The sequence below is a fragment of the Dermacentor variabilis genome, chromosome 10 (assembly GCF_050947875.1).
Source record: "Dermacentor variabilis isolate Ectoservices chromosome 10, ASM5094787v1, whole genome shotgun sequence".
Lineage (NCBI taxonomy): Eukaryota > Metazoa > Arthropoda > Arachnida > Ixodida > Ixodidae > Dermacentor > Dermacentor variabilis.
Window position 1 is genome coordinate 115,450,063 of NC_134577.1, and position 17,371 is coordinate 115,467,433.

General features: G+C 44.8%; 1 protein-coding gene across 2 annotated transcripts in view; it reads left to right on the forward strand.

The window, feature by feature from the left end:
- LOC142560888 (proton-coupled folate transporter-like) overlaps positions 1-17,371 on the forward strand; it is a 137,630-nt gene that overhangs the window by 83,169 nt on the left and 37,090 nt on the right. For both annotated transcript variants that reach the window (XM_075673299.1, XM_075673300.1), the window contains exon 6: positions 4,463-4,546. In XM_075673299.1, coding sequence (XP_075529414.1) covers positions 4,463-4,546 — 84 coding nt within the window. The remainder of the gene's footprint in view (positions 1-4,462; positions 4,547-17,371) is intronic.

The following is a 17,371-nucleotide window of genomic DNA, read 5'->3' on the forward strand; positions in this document are numbered from 1 at the left end:
TTCTTAGTAATGGCCAGTAATGACTAATAATGACTGAAATGACTTTTAAAGACTACTAATGACTATGATATGACCAACATGTCTAACGACAGCTTGTAATGACCACAATTGATTACAAATGACCAAGAGAAAGAAGAGAAAGAGAAGAGGCAAAGTGAAAAAGGCAAATGATAAGAGGAGGAAGATTATGCTTTCGCCATTCACCTCTTGCGAGACTTTAAGAGGCCCTGTAATTTTTCATTTGCCATTTGTCTCACCACCTGCAAAATTGTGTAAAAGAATCATTAAGTGAAAAGTGGTCAACATGCAAGTTAATTACATTGTACACAGTTGGCAGCATAAAGGTAGATTTTTGCTGACATATGATTCAGCAAATTATTTATATACAACAAGAACAAAAGAGGCCCCAGCACTGAACGCTGGGAAACTTCGGACGTCACATTTACTGCAGACGAGTTTGAGGAATTAAATTAAACATACTCGGAACAGTTGTGTAAAAAGCTAGCGATCTAGTCAACTGAGGAAGAGTTGTTAAGTATTGCGTGAAGATTACGTGGAATTTTTGAGTGCATAACAGTGTCGAATGCCTTGGAAAAATGGATGAAAACGGCATCTATTTGATTTCCAGTGTCAAGAGCGTGTGAAATGTCAGGCTAGAATTCTGCGAGATGAGCTATTGTAGTAAACCTGCGACAAAAACCATGCTGGGCATAATTCAAAACGTTATTATAATATGCTTAAGATGATATGTTCAAGAAGTTTACACGATTGAGACCTTAATGAAATCGGACGATAGTTTAATGGTGACTACTTGTTGCTGGATCTATACAAAGGAAGAATTTTTGCCGATTTCTAAACTAAAGGAACTGTCGAGGTATATAAAGATGTGTGAAAAATTACAGCCAAATATCGACTGCTTCAAACACAACATCTAATGAGAAAAGCATTGTTAATGCCATCCGGGCCACTGGGTTTTTTATTTTCTAAGTGCTAAATTAGATTCAGAACACCTTTGAGAGACACCGTAATATTGCCAATTGAATAATGTGAGTCGTGAATGAAGGTAGGTAAGTAGAAGTTATCAGTTATGAATATGGATTGAAAATATTTGTTTAATGCGGTGGCGATAATTAATGTATCATTTGAAGGGACATTATTTATAACACCTATATTTGGGGAGGCTAGCTGGGTAAGATTGGAGCCCAAAATCTTCTAGGGTTACTTTTCATTATATCTTTTCATTAGATGGTAGAGCGGCTGCCTGGAAAGGCGGTGGTCCCGGGTTCGAGTCCCGGACCAGGACGAATTTTTTTTTAACTGTGAGGCTTTTCTTTCGAGGAACCCATATGGGTTTCCTTGGTAGCAGTTGCTACGAATGGGCGGATGTCTGACTTTCTCTTTATTAATTAGAACTTGTAATGTAACCCTGAAGTACAAGTCCTTTGATTAACTAATTTTGAGGCGAAGTTCCGCCTTTGCTATGTTAAATTTGGCCATTTTAAGGGGGTCACCGTTTCACCTTAAATGCCTTAACCTAGTAATGCGACGCACCAGATGACGTATGTCACACGAAATCCAGGGAAAATTGGGATTTTTCTTTTTTGTTTTCAGAGGGACCAAGCGCTGGATGCAGCTTGCCGCAATCATTTCCAAAAAAAGCCACCAAGAAATTCACATCATTAGATTTGCTGAGACAGTCGAAATCATCAAAAGAATCAGATAAAAGATCAATAATAGTCGCGTCGTCGGCGTGTGAAAAATCAGGCAAAGTAGAATAAGCAAAAGATTGCTGCGAACTGAAATGGAAATAGATACGAGAATGGCCTTGTGGTCTCAAATACCATCTGTAACTTCACATTCGAAACCATTTTCTTAAAGGCGGGGACTGATGGATCTGCTTCCTTGGGGTGGAAACATTTTACTATTATTTTAGCAAACGTTTTACCAACATCTGTAGTAGCAAGCCAGGCATGCCAGTAGGCAATTCTCTCAAGGATACATTAAAAACCTAATGAGCTTTGTAACAGGATGGGCCTTAAAAAGGCCCTGAAACGATTTTTGTTGCACCCAATATTGCCACCTAAACATTAATTCCTTGAGGCGCTGTGAGCACAATTGTGCATGTCAAGTTAGTGCATCCAAAGCAAAAGCACTGGTGAAAATTGGGACTGTTAAAATGCATTTCATACATCTCGAACACCTCTGATAGGACTTGTGCTCCAAGTTTAATTAATTATGTGTAAAATGTTTTAGTAAGACAAGCTGCAATTCAGACAGTGTTTGCTCACGTGAGCATTTCATCATCTAAGGGGTTCTCATCTTTTATTGTTTTTCGCAATTTTTTGTGCAAGGAATATCTTTAAAGTGGCTGGATCGGTGCATTTCAAACACGCTAGACATGAAACAGCAGATGCTCTAGTATCTGATGGCTCTGGAGAGGTTTTTAGCATGGAGTCCACATTCTTAAGACTTGAGCAAAACTCGCTGACTGACACTCTCGTTCTGGTTTGAAGCTCTACTCTTTTCATAATTCTAAAGGTGCATAAAATGTGGTCAAACCGTATTTTCAATGGGTATGATTAATTGGTGCCTGAAGGGGTTGCGATTATCTCTCACAGAATGCATTTTCACAATAATTTTGTGCAAACAGTGGCCGGTGATAGAACTTACGACGTCATGCTCATCGGCAGAATGCCACTGTGCCCATCACCATTCTTTGTCTGGGAGGAGGGAGCTGCTTTGAGCTACACTTGCATACTTCATGTGCTACACATTGTAGCTTGGCTCAGGTGTCCGTGGCTCTGTGCAGACCTTACAACTGTTAGGTGCAAAACAAGTGCTTTATGCATGTTGTTTCTAAACTCTGGTACCTGCGTCAGCATGAAGTGCTCGTCTTATAATAAGACCCTGTGCCACTGAATAATACAAATCAGCTGTGTCGGTACTCGAAATGCTGGCAGCTGTGCAGCTGATGAGGGTTGGTCATTAAAGGGACACTAAAGGCAAATATTAAGCGAAGCTGAAGTGATAGATTAGTGTTCGAGGAACTCCAAGGCGTGAATATTATCGCAATCAGAGATATTAACCGTTGAGAAACAGGTAAATGCACGACATGATTAGAGGCTCCCCCAGGACGCTCAAGTGCTTGTCCACTGGCGAAAGCACTTTTCAGTTAAATTCTGTTGCTAGTACTCAGCCACTAATTGCAAAAAAAGAACATCATTGTATGGTATTATTGAAAGCACTCCTCAGTTAAATTCTGTTACTAGTATTCAACCACTCATTACAAGAAACATCATTGTATTGTAAGACAAAATAAAATGTTACTTGTCCAGTTCTATTTCATATTTAGAAAAAAGAACTAATTGAAATTACCTTTGACAACAACGCGAACAGTCGAAAGGCTTCATTTTCACACGCCTCTGCATCACCCATCCTTTCGCGTTTAAACAGTTTCGTTGTCACGTAGTGCTGTGCTGGTTTTGCTGGCTCACGAAACTCGCACAAACTGCAAGTAGCAGAGAATTCAACTTTCATGTTATGTCACGGGATGCCCGAACGGTCTACACCACTTGACCAAAAGGCAACTGCAACAGCGAATCCACCGCCCTGTCTTGGCTCTGTGCCGTCGTCTATCAGGTGCCATTTTACTCACCGACAGCAGCAAAGGGTGTAGATGCTGAATGCAACGTCACCACTCCCCTGGTTGGGTCCCAGGAGATTTACATTTCGAAAAAAGCATTCGGACCCTTCAGATGCAATTTTATTGTAAAATAAGACCTTCCTTGGCACGAAACAAGCGTTGCGAGATTTCTGGAATATTATTTAAACAGTCCACGTCGACTTATGATTTGCCTTTGGTGTCCCTTTAACAGTTTTGATATCTGTACTGTACTTAGTGAATACTTGTTCACCAAGCTAAACAGTGGTAAAGGCACCTTTAATGTGCTTTTTTGATCATCTTGGGGCCAAAGTTTGGGACAGTTGTTCCTATTGTGTGTATTTCATCGCTCACACCAAATGGTTGACCCATCAACCCTTTTAGTGTCACTGACCTACCAGTATGTTTCCACATTTCTATCCCACTATATCACTGACATACTCATAAGTTCTCCACTCTGTAGTGAGGACCTCACTAAGAGTGCATTTCCCACTATCTATGTTGTAACGGGGGTGTTCACCTAGCAGCACTAGTTATAAGTTGTAGCGGTTGTAGCATTTTTTCGCTTCCAAATAACGGAATATAAACGGTTGTGTTTGTTTTATAATATCTGAGAAAAGAACCTAAGCACTGGGCTTGCATCCCCTTCGAAAAAATGCAACGCTGAAAGGGCTAAAGTTGTTGCGTGACAATGTGTGTACCTGTGCGGCAATGATGAAATGTCACCTGGCCATCGGTCTCGTAGATGAGGCAAAAAGCAGTGTGAGGTATGAACAATGGTTTCTCTGTTTATGCCTGCAGGTTACGTCCTAGGTGCGCCCGGTGGAGCAGCTGGCATCGGGATTTCGTCCTACGCCTCCAAGCTGATTAGCCCCCACGAAGCCAGTGAGTGCCAAAATAATGATTCCCTTATAAGTGTCCTATGCCTGTTCTACACAACAGCTATTTGTGCCCGAAAGTGGTGCAGCAGCCATCACGGGAGCAGCAAAACCGGTTCTTTAGTGGTATCGCAATCAGGACACCTGAAAGAAAAAAAAGCTTTGCAGAAATTATCGACAATGATTGTCAATGTAAGCGAATAGCCGAACACTTCAAGAAAGATATAAAAGGAATTTTGATGACATATGTTTCTTGTAGTGAGGGTATTTTAGCAGCATTCCTGTGTTTCATTGTGTATTACCATAAAGAACAAAGCCTTTGTTGTGTTGGCAGCGACAGGCAAGTGGGGGCCCGGCGTCCGGAGAGCGCGCGGCGAGCGCCCGACGCAGAGAGGGAGACGCGGAGCCAACTGCTCCTGTTGAAAACCGGACAAAGGACAGCCGGCTAGCGGCCATTTATTACACGAAGACTCAACACGCCAGAAGGCACCTCCTGATTGGTCCAAGCTCGTCACATGACCGAAGGGGGGTGCGCCATCTAGCTAGACTACTACGAAACATAAATGTATGATAACACGGAGATCTCGCAGGGGGAGACACTACACCACATCATCCCCCCCTGGAAACAAAGTAAGCATACAGTGAAACGCGCGCACTTAAGTCCAAGGACAAATTCAGTTCGTTCCCCCCACATTCAGACACACGCGCACCAGTCGCACACAAGGCATGCACTTAAGTCCACGAACAAATTCAGTCCGTCCACGCCCAAGTTCACACACACGCGCACCAGTCTTAGGGCACCAAAACACAGGCAGTCACTCAAAACAAAATCCGACAAGGAACACGGGCACAAGACTCATTGCACCGCAACAAGAAACACATTTTATACCTGTGTTAACGAAACATGTGAACTGTCTCCTTAATGTCACAGCGAGGCCCCTAGCTGTGGCATTTCGAAGACTGCAATACGCTCTACACTCAAGAAACAAAATCATCGAGCCACGGAGGCCGTTTTCTGTCACGATGAGGACGTGTGCATACCTCAGAAGAACTTAGGGGGTTGCGACGCGTATCGGTCGATTTCGAAAACCCAGTCGTCCCACTATTATTTCCCTCCCCCTGGCTGGACAATTGAATGTGGGTGTCGCTCAAAGCTGGAGAGGGTTGCCCAGGAAGCTCCTCTTGACGTCCCAACAAGTCCTGGGAGGCTACCGATTCCTCCACGGAATCAGAAACGACTGCTGACTGTGTAGACTCGGAAGTGATACAGTCAGACGAACTACTTAACTGATGCTTATGACTATGAAAAGACGATGTCACGACAGACGAATGACTATCCAGGTTTGAATATGAGTACAAAAAATCTATCACTAGTGGACAATGTACTATGTTTTGAATTATCTGCTACTATGGTTAACTTAGACGCATTCCACGTCTTCCCATCACTCAGTACAAAAGTAGATGGTCCTATGTTTTGAATTATCTGCTACTATGGTTAACTTAGACGCATTCCACGTCTTCCCATCACTCAGTACAAAAGTAGATGGTCCTGTCTAGGCCTTCACTGTACGAGGTTTACTGTACTTGAAAAATCCTTTCTTGGCAAGTTTTACTTTGACAGTGTCTCCCACCTTGGTACGAGTTGCCTGAGCACCTCTACGTTTGTCTACATACTGTTTAGTTTGCCACTGTCTCTGCGAGACTCTCTCGCGAACTTGAGAAAGAAAACTGTCCTGAACCGCTATGTGCTTATGCAACCTAAAGTTGGTAATATCTATCTTTGAACGAGGTTGACGACCATGAAGTAGGAAAGCTGGGGAGAGACCCGTTGTAGCATGTGCCGTAATCCTATAGGAACCCAACAGGGTGTCTACCAACCGGGAAAACCGGGAATTCTCAGGGATTTTTAGTAGTCTGGAAAAACTTAGGGAAAACTCAGGGAATTTGTGCCTCTATCATGGAAAATTAGCTGTAATTTTATTGAAAGGGTCGAAAGTCGCGGAAATGCTGGCTCGAGTAACAGAGCGGGATCGTAACGAGTCGTCTTTGACGCCCTGTCGTCGGCTGGAGGAGTTGCCAGTGTAGAGTCAACGACCGACTTTCCGGATTTTCGATCATTTGGATGGCTTCGCGGCACCACCACGTACCCCATAGAGTCAATGTATCAGAACGTCTGAATTTTCGGACGCAAGAACTCTTTGCCGTCCGATTTTCCGGACGTTCCGCATAACCGCAGGTCCGAAACGGCATTAATCAAAGCCACGCCGCTGCCATTTTGATTACCTCGCCGCCTCGATCGAACCGGCGCTATCGCACGCAGATCCGCTAGCAGCCGTAGCCACCACTGCGGCAACGCTACGCCTAGCTGCTTCGACGTTCGCTATTAAGCTTCATTCCGTTCGGTGCCGTGTTTGTTCATTTCTCCGCTGTCGGCAATAATTTTGGCTTCGAAGCTCAGAAAGCACGACGTATTCCATAATGCTGGTTCCTGAAAGTTAGTTTCGCCTCAGTACAGTCGTGTGACGCGGTGAAGCATTAGCAAAAGTATTGCGGTGAAGCTTAACAAGCGTAGGAAGGGGCAATTGTCACGGGACACAGTATGTATTCCTTAATTTTACACGCGCGCACCCGCGCTCTACTGTCGCAGTAGGAGCACCGCTATGCCTAATAAGTGTACTGACAAGCATTCAGAGCTTTTCCAGACGTGCCTGCGTCGATTTGAGCCCTTAAGAGCAGTAAAAGACATGCATTTTTTTCGGACTGCCTGATTTTTCGGAAGCTTTCGCGGCCCCTAGGGGGTCCGAAAAATTGGACGTTTTACTGTAAACTGACCACGAGTATGCTTCAAATGGTCCGTAGTGCGAGCGCACGACAAAAGGAGCACGAGAACAGAAAGGACCAACGCATTGAGGAATGAAGTATGCGGGCGCTTCTTTGAAGGAGCCTGAGCTCAAAAAACACTCTTGGCTGACACCGAGATGCAGGTGCCCCTCATACAGAACAAAATAAACTCTTTAAAGCAGTGAAACACAACACTGAGGCATCGTGCGCGGGCTGAGAGTATATGTCAGGACAGTTAAGGTTGACTTACGAGCTGTTGAGAGAAACTCTTAATTGTGACAAAATTCGGGCCTCATACCACTGAGCTTGCAATCAATTAGTATAAATAGCTCAGACTCGAAAATATTTGCTTCTGTACGTATCTATTTTTTATTTGTATGTGAGAATGTCTGACTCGATTTGCAATTTCTTTCAAAGACATCTTATTTGCTGTGCATTTTACTAACCTCTCCCTTCTATTCTTTTTTTGAATAACATAAACACTACTCCTTAGTATTCAAATTAGATTAAGTCGGTTCTTTTAAAAAAAAATTTCATATGCTTACTAAAGAGTGACAGCATCGGGCGATATGGTTGCAGCCCGTCTTGACATAAAACATAGTTCTGCATCACTCAGGGGATTTCGCAAAGGCACTCAGGGAAAACCTGGAAAACTCAGGGAATTTGGAAATGTCCACTTGGTAGACACCCTGACCCAAGAATTCTGAAATGCTTTTTGAAGCATCTCGACCTTCAAGCCTAGCTACCTGCAGATGTTCCTTAATGACTTGGTTGAACCTTTCTATTTGACCATTTCCCTGAGGATAATAGTTGGAGGAGAAAAAATGAGCGATTCCCTTTTCCTTTAGGTAATCTTGGAATTGTTTTGAGACAAACTGCGGACCATTGTCCGTAACTATAGAGTCTGGCAACCCTTCACGGCTGAAAGCCCAGTCAAGAAGCTTAATGACATCATCTGTGGAGATGGAATTAGTACCAAGTACTTCTGGCCACTTTGAGTAGTAATCAACTAGAGTGACTAGATACTTAGGGTAGGACGTGTTTAATGGGCCAATGATGTCCATTCCCAATTTCTGCCAAGGCCCGCTCGGCCATTCGACTGGCTGCAATGGAGCTACATGAGGCTTTGCAAACTTGTCTGCCAGCTTACATACATGACAATGCTTTACATACTGTTCGACAGTACTATCCATCTGGGGCCACCAATAGCGTTCATGAAGAAGCTGCTTGGTACGTACTATGCCCTGATGATTTTCATGTGCCAGCTGTAGAAATGTAGGTATTAGAACACTGGGTATTACCACACAATCACCACGCATGAGTAATCCATCTACAAAAGATAATTCTTCATTTACATGGAAGTAAGCTATTAAAGCATTGTCTATGTTTTTCTTAGAAGGCCAACCCTCTGCCAGGCATTTACTGACCTTCTGAAGAGTTTCATCTGTACTCGTTGCAAGTTGCACTGTTTCCTTGTCAACGACCGATGTAACTAACGATACTATTTCTTCTTCTTAAATTGCATTCTGAGAATCCTTTACTGGAAGTCTAGACAAGGCATCAGCTACTAAATTTTCTGATCCTTTGCAATATTCAATCTGAAAGTTGTAATACAGGAGCCTGGCTGACCATCTCGAAATGCGAAGAGGTCGACGACCTGAGTCGCCAGCGGACAGTAATGCAACTATTGTTTGATGGTCAGTTCGAAGAGTGAACCGTCTACCCCAGAGGTAAACATGCCATTTTTCACACGTGAACAGACATGCTAGCGGTTCACGCTCTCCTACAGAATACTTTCGTTCAGCAACCGACAAAGTTCTAGATGCAAATGCTACAGTTTCTAGCTTAGAACCATACGGTTGTTGTAACACAGCACCAACACCAACATCAGATGCATCAGTCGTGACTACTACAGGCAATTCAGGGTTGAAAATCTTAATGATGGGGGAACATGTAAGACAAGCTTTCAGCTGATTGAAGCTACGTTGTGCATCATCAGACCAAGCAAAATTTTGCCCTTGCCTGAACATGAGGCGAAGCGGTTCTACAAGTTCTGCATAATGATCAATGAACTTGGCATAGTAACCAGCTAATCCTAAGAAGGATTGCAATGACTTAATATCTGTAGGAGCAGGTGCATTCAGGATTGCTTTTACCTTGCTCTACGTAGGCGAAATGCCTTCAGCTGAAATTTTATGGCCCAGAAAAGTCAGTTCTCTCACAGAGACGACACATTTTTCATTCAGTTTCATACCACTGTTCGAAATGCAAAGCAAGACTTCTTTTAAGTTCGCATCATGCTCAGGTTTTGTCTGACCCCATACCAAAATGTCATTAAGGTAACAGACAACATTCTTAAAACTCTGCAAGATTTGTGACATCATTTTCTGAAACACGGCTGGCGCGGATGCCAAGCCAAAACAGACACGCTTGAACTTAAATAAGCCTTCATGAGTTATGAATGTAGTGAGATCTCTACTATCTTCTTCCAGTAACAGCTGATGATAAGCAGATGCTAGATCCAGCTTAGAAAAATATGTGGCACCATGAAACATTTGTAATAACTCTTCTATGTGCGGCAAAGGGTACCCATCAATGACAATTGCCTTATTTGGTTCCCGTAGGTCTACACAGAGCCGGATGGCTCCATCCTTTTTGCACACCACAACGAGTGGAGACACTCACTCAGAAGCCTCGACGCGCTCGATGACGTCGCAGTCCTCGAGACGTCGCAGTTAATTTGTAACCTGGTCACGGAGAGCCAGGGGTAGTCTGCGCAACTTTGAAGATACTGGTTTCATACCTTGCCGCCGATGTATTTGGTGCACAAAGTTTTTGACGAGGCCCAACTCGCCACTGGAGAGGTGATCAAAACTGGAGACACACCTGTGGGGCTCTGTACTGAAGGAAGCGATGCTAGACGACATGTCAGCAACGTACCATCGATCTGTATACCCAAGCGTTGGATGGCGTCTAAACCCAGCAGTGATGTTCCTGTAGTCCTTACGTGGAACGTGACGGAGCATGACCTTTGGAAAAACTGGACAGTGGCTTGAAACAGGCGTTGAATGTCGATGCGTTGCTTGGAGAAATTTCTCAAGTCCACTGTTGTTTGTGACAGCCTGTGCTGTCGACCAAAGTGATTTCTAAAATTTTCGCCCGTCATGAATGACACAGATGCTCCCGTCTCCACCAGCAGTCGCATGGCGACGCCGCTAACTACGACCGGGACTTGCAAATCCTTTTTAGTTTCCAAAGTGCTTACTGTCAAGACAGACGCGGATGGATGCCCTGCAGAAGTTGACGAAGACAGCGTCTCTGCGGAAGAGACGTGTTGCACAGTTGTTCGGGTCTTTTGGCATACTGAAGCGAAATGGCCCAACCTGTGGCAGGCGTTGCACCGTCGATTTCTTGCTGGACAATTCCTGTACGTTGTAATATGTTTCGTGCTGCCACTCCGATCGCATGAACTACGGTCGACATTAGGGTCTTTCTTCGCATCCTGTGCATCATTTCGGGTCCCGGAGGAGCCTCGTGGAAAATGTCGATCATCTTGGCGGCTCCATGGAAGAAGTCGGCCATCGTCATGGCCTCCCGGACTACGTCGGCCATCTTGGCGGCTCCCCGGAAGAAGTCGGCCATCTTGGCTCGTCGACGGAACGCCAAGTTGAGCTGCCTCGATCCTTTGTATTTTTTTTCGGAGTCGAACGCGCGGTTCGCTCGATGCAGGGCTTCTAAAGAGCGTCCAATTTCTTCTGCCTTGTCCAGAGACAGGTTTTCGCCATGAGCTAATAGCTTTTCGCGAACGCTGGCGTTCGCTACCCCTTGTATTATTTGGTCTCGGATGCGTTCATTGTAGGTTGTGCCGAAGTTGCACTGTACCGCCTTCTCCTTCAGTGTGGTCACGAATTCCAGGAACCCTTCTCCCTCGAACTGCCTTCGACTGGTGAATTCGTGCCTCTCCACCAGAACATTTGTTGACGCGGCGAACAGCCGGTCAAGCTGCTTCAAGAGTTTCTGCAACTCTAACGCTGGCGGGACCGTATCACTTGACGTTGACGCTGTGCCGGTCAACTGCCTTGCCGCTTCGCTTGACGCTGACGCTGCGCCAGTTAACTGCCTTGCTGCTTCCTGCTCCTCGTCTGCAAAGTACTTTCGTTGTCCCTCACGCCCGAGAGCGCTGACGAGCGCGGATGCTCGTCGCGTGTCCGTCCTGTCGCCACCGCCGGCTGCTTCAAGGTGGGCCTGAAAAATTTTTCACCATCTAAACCATGGAATTGACGGTGGCCCGGGCACTTGAAGAAAAACGGGAAGGTCCGCCGTAAAGGAAGCCATGCCAGGTAGCGTGCAGGAGACAGTGCAGAAGACAAGCCGGAGCTCACAGCAGGAATGGGGCAAGGAAGAACAAAGGGGTTGAAAAGGCCTAGGCTCGGAAGCCTCACGTCGCCAAGTGCGTCGGCGGCGTTTGCATGCCGTGCAGACACAGGAAGGGACGCTTCACTTACGAAGCTCGTTGGTTTCCCGGGGCTTCGGTCGGAACCGCAGCGGGAATACCATCCTCGTCGCCATAAGATGTTGTGTTGGCAGCGGCAGGCAAGCAGGGGCCCGGCTTCCGGAGAGCGCGCGGCGAGCGCCCGACGCAGAGAGGGAGACGCAGAGCCAACTGCTCCTGTTGAAAACCGGACAAAGGACTGAGCCGGCTAGTGGCCGTTAATTACACGAAGACTCAACACGCCAGAAGGCACCTCCTGATTGGTCCAAGCTCGTCACATGACCGAAGGGGGGTGCGCCATCTAGCTAGACTACTACGAAACATAAATGTATGATAACATGGAGATCTCGCAGGGGGAGACACTATACCACACCTTTAACCAGCAGAACTTGAGTGGTAGTATTGGTGGACATCATGTACATCTCATCAAGCGCACGCACCCTTTCCGTTGGTGCTTTTGTTGTGACCTCCGACAACCAACCGCCAACATCCGACTGCCAACTACCGACCACAAAAAGAGGTGAAAGCGCCAAAGAGGTGCATCTCACCAATGGTAAAGCGTTGGCACGCAGTGACACACAGAGCATGTGACAGGCACAGTGCCAAGGAGCTTGCACGCTCTAGCAAAACTTTCTAGCAAGCAACACTCCTATCGACTGCCTGTTTGCACTGACATGTCTTGCACGGTCTTCATTGAGCTGCTTATTGCTGAAGCTTGTGGAGATCTCACTCGTACTTTCGGACAAAGGAAAGACAACACAGTATTGCGAACAATCGCAAGCGCATTTATTGTGCCTTTTATACACTAATGCTTGCTAGCCAACTTGCAACACACAGAACATGCCGATGGGCACGCAACAAATCTAGAAGGTCCGACTCACCGCGACCGGGTAGCGAGTGAATATGTTTGCCCCATGCTGGACAGCAATGTCTGGTCGTTCGTGTAAATGGTCACGTGAATGGTGGTGCGTTTGAACGATCGTGTTCGTCCATTCCAGCGTAGGCCTCGCGAGATAGTCTCGCAGAAGCATGGAGTAGTGCACGTGCGGAATGTTGCTTGCCTACCCGGAGCCCAAAGAGGAACAGCCCTGTCATGCCCGACCAACCCCACTGCTAGGCAGCGTCACCAGTGCATCACTCACTTTGGAGATACTCAAATTATTTTTATTCCACTTAACTAGATAATTAGCTTTAATTGATTAATCAACTTCTCAAATATTATGCTTATTAAAAGTGTAAATGAGAAAATTGTAGAGCAACATGAAAAACTCCTGATGCAGCTTTCTGTCACTCAATACATGCTACATAAAAGTGTCTTTCCAAGCGTGAAAGAAGCCCACAAATGCACGCAAAATTGCCGCACGACTGGCCGCTTGAGGCACTTTGCGTGCATTTACAGGGTGGCAGCGACGAGATTTGCTGGGGGTTACCTGCCCAGAGACTCTGCATACTCTCAGCTTCCACAGTTGTTGATAACGTACCATAATGATGAGCATTGTTTTCCGACATGGAAGAAGCACTATAACAAGGGCCACTCTCAGCAAAGGTTCTGTAGGCCTTACCTTGTTGACGCTGCTACAGCCAAACAGTGCTGCCTCATAGTAATGAGTGCTTGTGTATTGCACAACATGTGCAACGAAGAGAGGGATTACTTTATTGCGATTCAAGAAATTCCACAGCTCGAAGATGTTGGAAACAATGATGAAAATGACATTACTGACAGAAGTTTGGCTGCTTACCACGAAAATTTGAGGCAGGCCATTGCAAAAAAGCAGTGTCAGTGTCCCATTTCATTAATAGAGCATCATCTTCATGTGTCAGGTAATGTCAAGCATTCATCCATGCTCAAAACTTATTTATTGGCAGCACGTGCCTCTACCGCATCAACAAGGTACACCAGAAGCGCCTTTTTTTTTTTCTCAAATCACACATCGCGCCCCTGCTTTGCAGCCTTGTGCTCTTCTACAAGAGCCTTTACAAAGGTAGTGGATTTTCTTATTTCTTGCTGAGGCTCGTCTGGTCTAGTGACGTGGCCCTGGCTTCTGGAAAGGCTCAATCTCTGTGGCGTCACCACTGTCCACATCTGTTCCCTCTCTGAAGCATAAAAAATCAGGCCTAGAAACAACTACATTTCAAGTAGGGCCATTGTACCATTGTATGTTCAATTGTCTCCCTTGGCACCAGGAGGACTGTCGGCGTGATATGATGTTCTCACTCCAACACTTCAGCCAATTCCCCATTCCCTAGGAATAATAAAATAGGAGGTAGTAGCTTTATGAATAAATGGCAATAATGGTTTGCACTCACTCCTCGTACTCTCAGGGGACGAGGGAGTGGCCAGGTGAAGAGTTCTTTGATTTGCTATGCTTATATACCCTCTCTAAACTTTTCCATTTGTTCTGCGTTTGTACCTCACTTACAGTGCACTCAAACTCTGTGGTGCCAAAATTTTGTGAACCAGCCCTGCACTTTTCTGGCACATTTTGAAATGAATGCCAGAGTGCAGAGGGTGCTAGGCTGCACCACTGAAACGAACAGTAGAGTGCAGCACCTTGTGAACGGGTTCCGAAGGTGCAGGCGAATCGAATGGACTTTCTGTTGATATCGTACACCTCCCAATCTTGGAGGCTACAAAGCAGGCTACTGGAAGCCAAGCCAGCAAAATATCCAACATGGTGGCCTCCAAGATTATTAGCGTAGCTCAGAATGAGTGACTTAGTCCGGAGAGTTGAACTCTGCGGTTTAAATTTGTCCGAAAATTCAGTCACGCAAATGCATTGGCTCTATGGGAACACTGTCGGTGCATTTATTAAGTCCAGAATATACATCAAGTCCAAAGTTTTGGAGTTCAAAAAATTCATTGATGACTGTAATTAAAATTATTGCCTATATCGAACAGTTGCAAGATCCCCTTGAAAATCCTATGCAAAAGTACAGCAATGCACTCTGTGTACATCAAAGTGCCGTTCACCCCAGTGGTTTATATATTTATTCAAAAGAACCTTACAGGCCCTATGGAAGGGCATAAAGTAAGGGGGGCACATTGAACAGTAAGAGGTATAAAAAGTACAAATTTCTAATAGGAACAGTGCTATAAAAAGATTACCATGTTACACAATATTGAAGGCACTAGGAATACAAAGCAATATCTGAAGGCACACGAACACTTGTTACTGTTAACAGAATAGAATTGAATTGAATAGAATGCTGCGCTGCACCTCTGCAAATGCGCTTCGTCTGAAATATGTAATGCTGACAAATTTGAAACGACACAATTTTGGCAGATGCTGTTGAAACTAGATCAAATCTGAAGGGTAGTGCATTATGCCATGTAAAAAAAATGAGCAGCGTGCCCTCAGTTTTGCTCACAGTGCCTGTGGATGGCTGGTGCAAACTGTGGTCGTTTGTTATTGGCCGTTCGTTATGCCCCCGCCCCCTCCTCCCGTCCAATGCTTGCAGCCAGGGAGACTTTCGCTCCTGCTGTATAAATCCAAAGCTATTTTCGTGGTGGATTGCTCGAAGTGAAAAAAAAAACATGCAGGTGTGTATTAAGCCTACCTTACGCTAAAAGGTCTGACGACCCATACTTAATGCTGTTTCCGGGCCCACAAGTGTTTAGTGATATAATATGTGATAGCCCTTCTATAATTTTATTGCTTTTACAATGCGGTGGTGTTGAAACTAATCCTGGCCCTGACATACATTCAGAGAACTTTACTGATATTGAAAGTTTATCACAAAATCTCGCAGGACAGATCAAAGTCCTGTTTCAATTAGTAAAAGATGTACATGCTTGTTCCCTCCAAAGTTCGAAAGCACAAAATGAGCTAGCTGCTGATGTGAAGGTTATTAGAAGTGAGCAAAAGAACATAGAAGCAAAGATCTCTGCTATACAAAAAAGACTATTGGAACTTGAAGAAAAACCGCACAACTTCGATCATCTCGGCAAAGAATTAACAGATATCCACAACGTATTTGGCAGTTTAACAAACCGCAGTAATTCTTTCCAAGCATGCCTTGATGAATTTTAAGATAGGTCTAGGCATGACAAGTTAAGCTTTCATGGTCTTGCCGACGCTAAAGAAACCTGAAGCAAAACAAAACAAAAATGTTAACCACGATAAAAAAAGTTTTCAAACCCTTCAGCACAGACTTGATTGATCACACGCACCGCCTCAGCACGTTTTCACGAACCAAATGCCGACCCATTATAGCCAAATTTGCGAGCTTTAAGGCCAAACAAGTCATGCTTTCACTCTGCAGCCAGCTGAAACAAGAGAACATTTCACTTGGCGAGGACTTCTCCCCTAGCGCCCGTATTTCTCAAAAGAAAACTAGTCAATTTCGCTAGGAGCCGACCAGCTTCCCCTCAGTTCAGATTGCGCTATAACAGATTGTTCATGCATAACAAGTGCTTTATCTACAGCCCGATCTCGACCTCGTTCAAGAGGTGAATATACGTGGCTTTGAAGCAAGTCATCATGACACTGCTGTGCCACGTATTACACCTTAGGAAAGGCAGAGGTGCAGTGGCATATCATAACAATCACATTCATCCGAAGTATTGGTACTCTACTCTTTACTAATGCCAGAAGTGTTCTTAATAGACGTAACACTCTCTCATCCATCCACGATAGATACATGTGGTGCAAATATAATCGCCTAACTGAAACCTGGTTGCCCACGCATGCGCTTGACTCGTAGATAATCCATGATGCGCGCCAGTTTAATGTTTATGGCTGCGACTGTGCCGAGCGTAGAGGAGGAGGCGTGCTTCTTGCGGTTTCAAAAGACATACCATCATCACCTATCCAAGTTCACAGCGCTCTAGAAATAACATAGGTTATATTAACCCTAGGTAACTCTAAATTGATTCTTGGCACGTGTTATCACCACTTTCTTCACCACCACATTTATTAATGAACTGCATGACACTATCGACATAGTATATTCTCGTTTTCCTTCTCACCCTTTGTTTTTGCTAGGAGATTCCTAACATAATGCGGAATACTCTGCCATTAATTATTTCCCCATTCTCGCAAGGTTGATGACTTTCTTAATTTATGCTCAGTTTTTTTCCCCTCACGCAATTAGTTACTCAGGCCACCAGTATTTCAAGTGATGTAGCTAATGCCCTTGACTTGGTACTTATGACACATGCTGACCTTGCATCTCATATCACCTACTTACCAGGAATTAGTGACCACCTCTCGTTCAATTTCATAATTAATGTTCCTTTCCCTAAAAAGTCTAAACACCGAAAAACCATACGCGACTATCGGAAAGCTAACTTTATAGCAATAAACAATGAGCTCTCTCATTTCTATGATGACTTTGTCAAAAACTTTGATGATCGTTCAGTCCAATCTAAATGGGATTTCTTCGCATGTGCAGTTCACAGATTAACTGCGAAATACATCCCTAATCGCGCAATCACTTCAAATGCGCAAGCACCATGGCACTCGGTCATCCAAACGCTTATCCAGCAAGGAAAAAAAA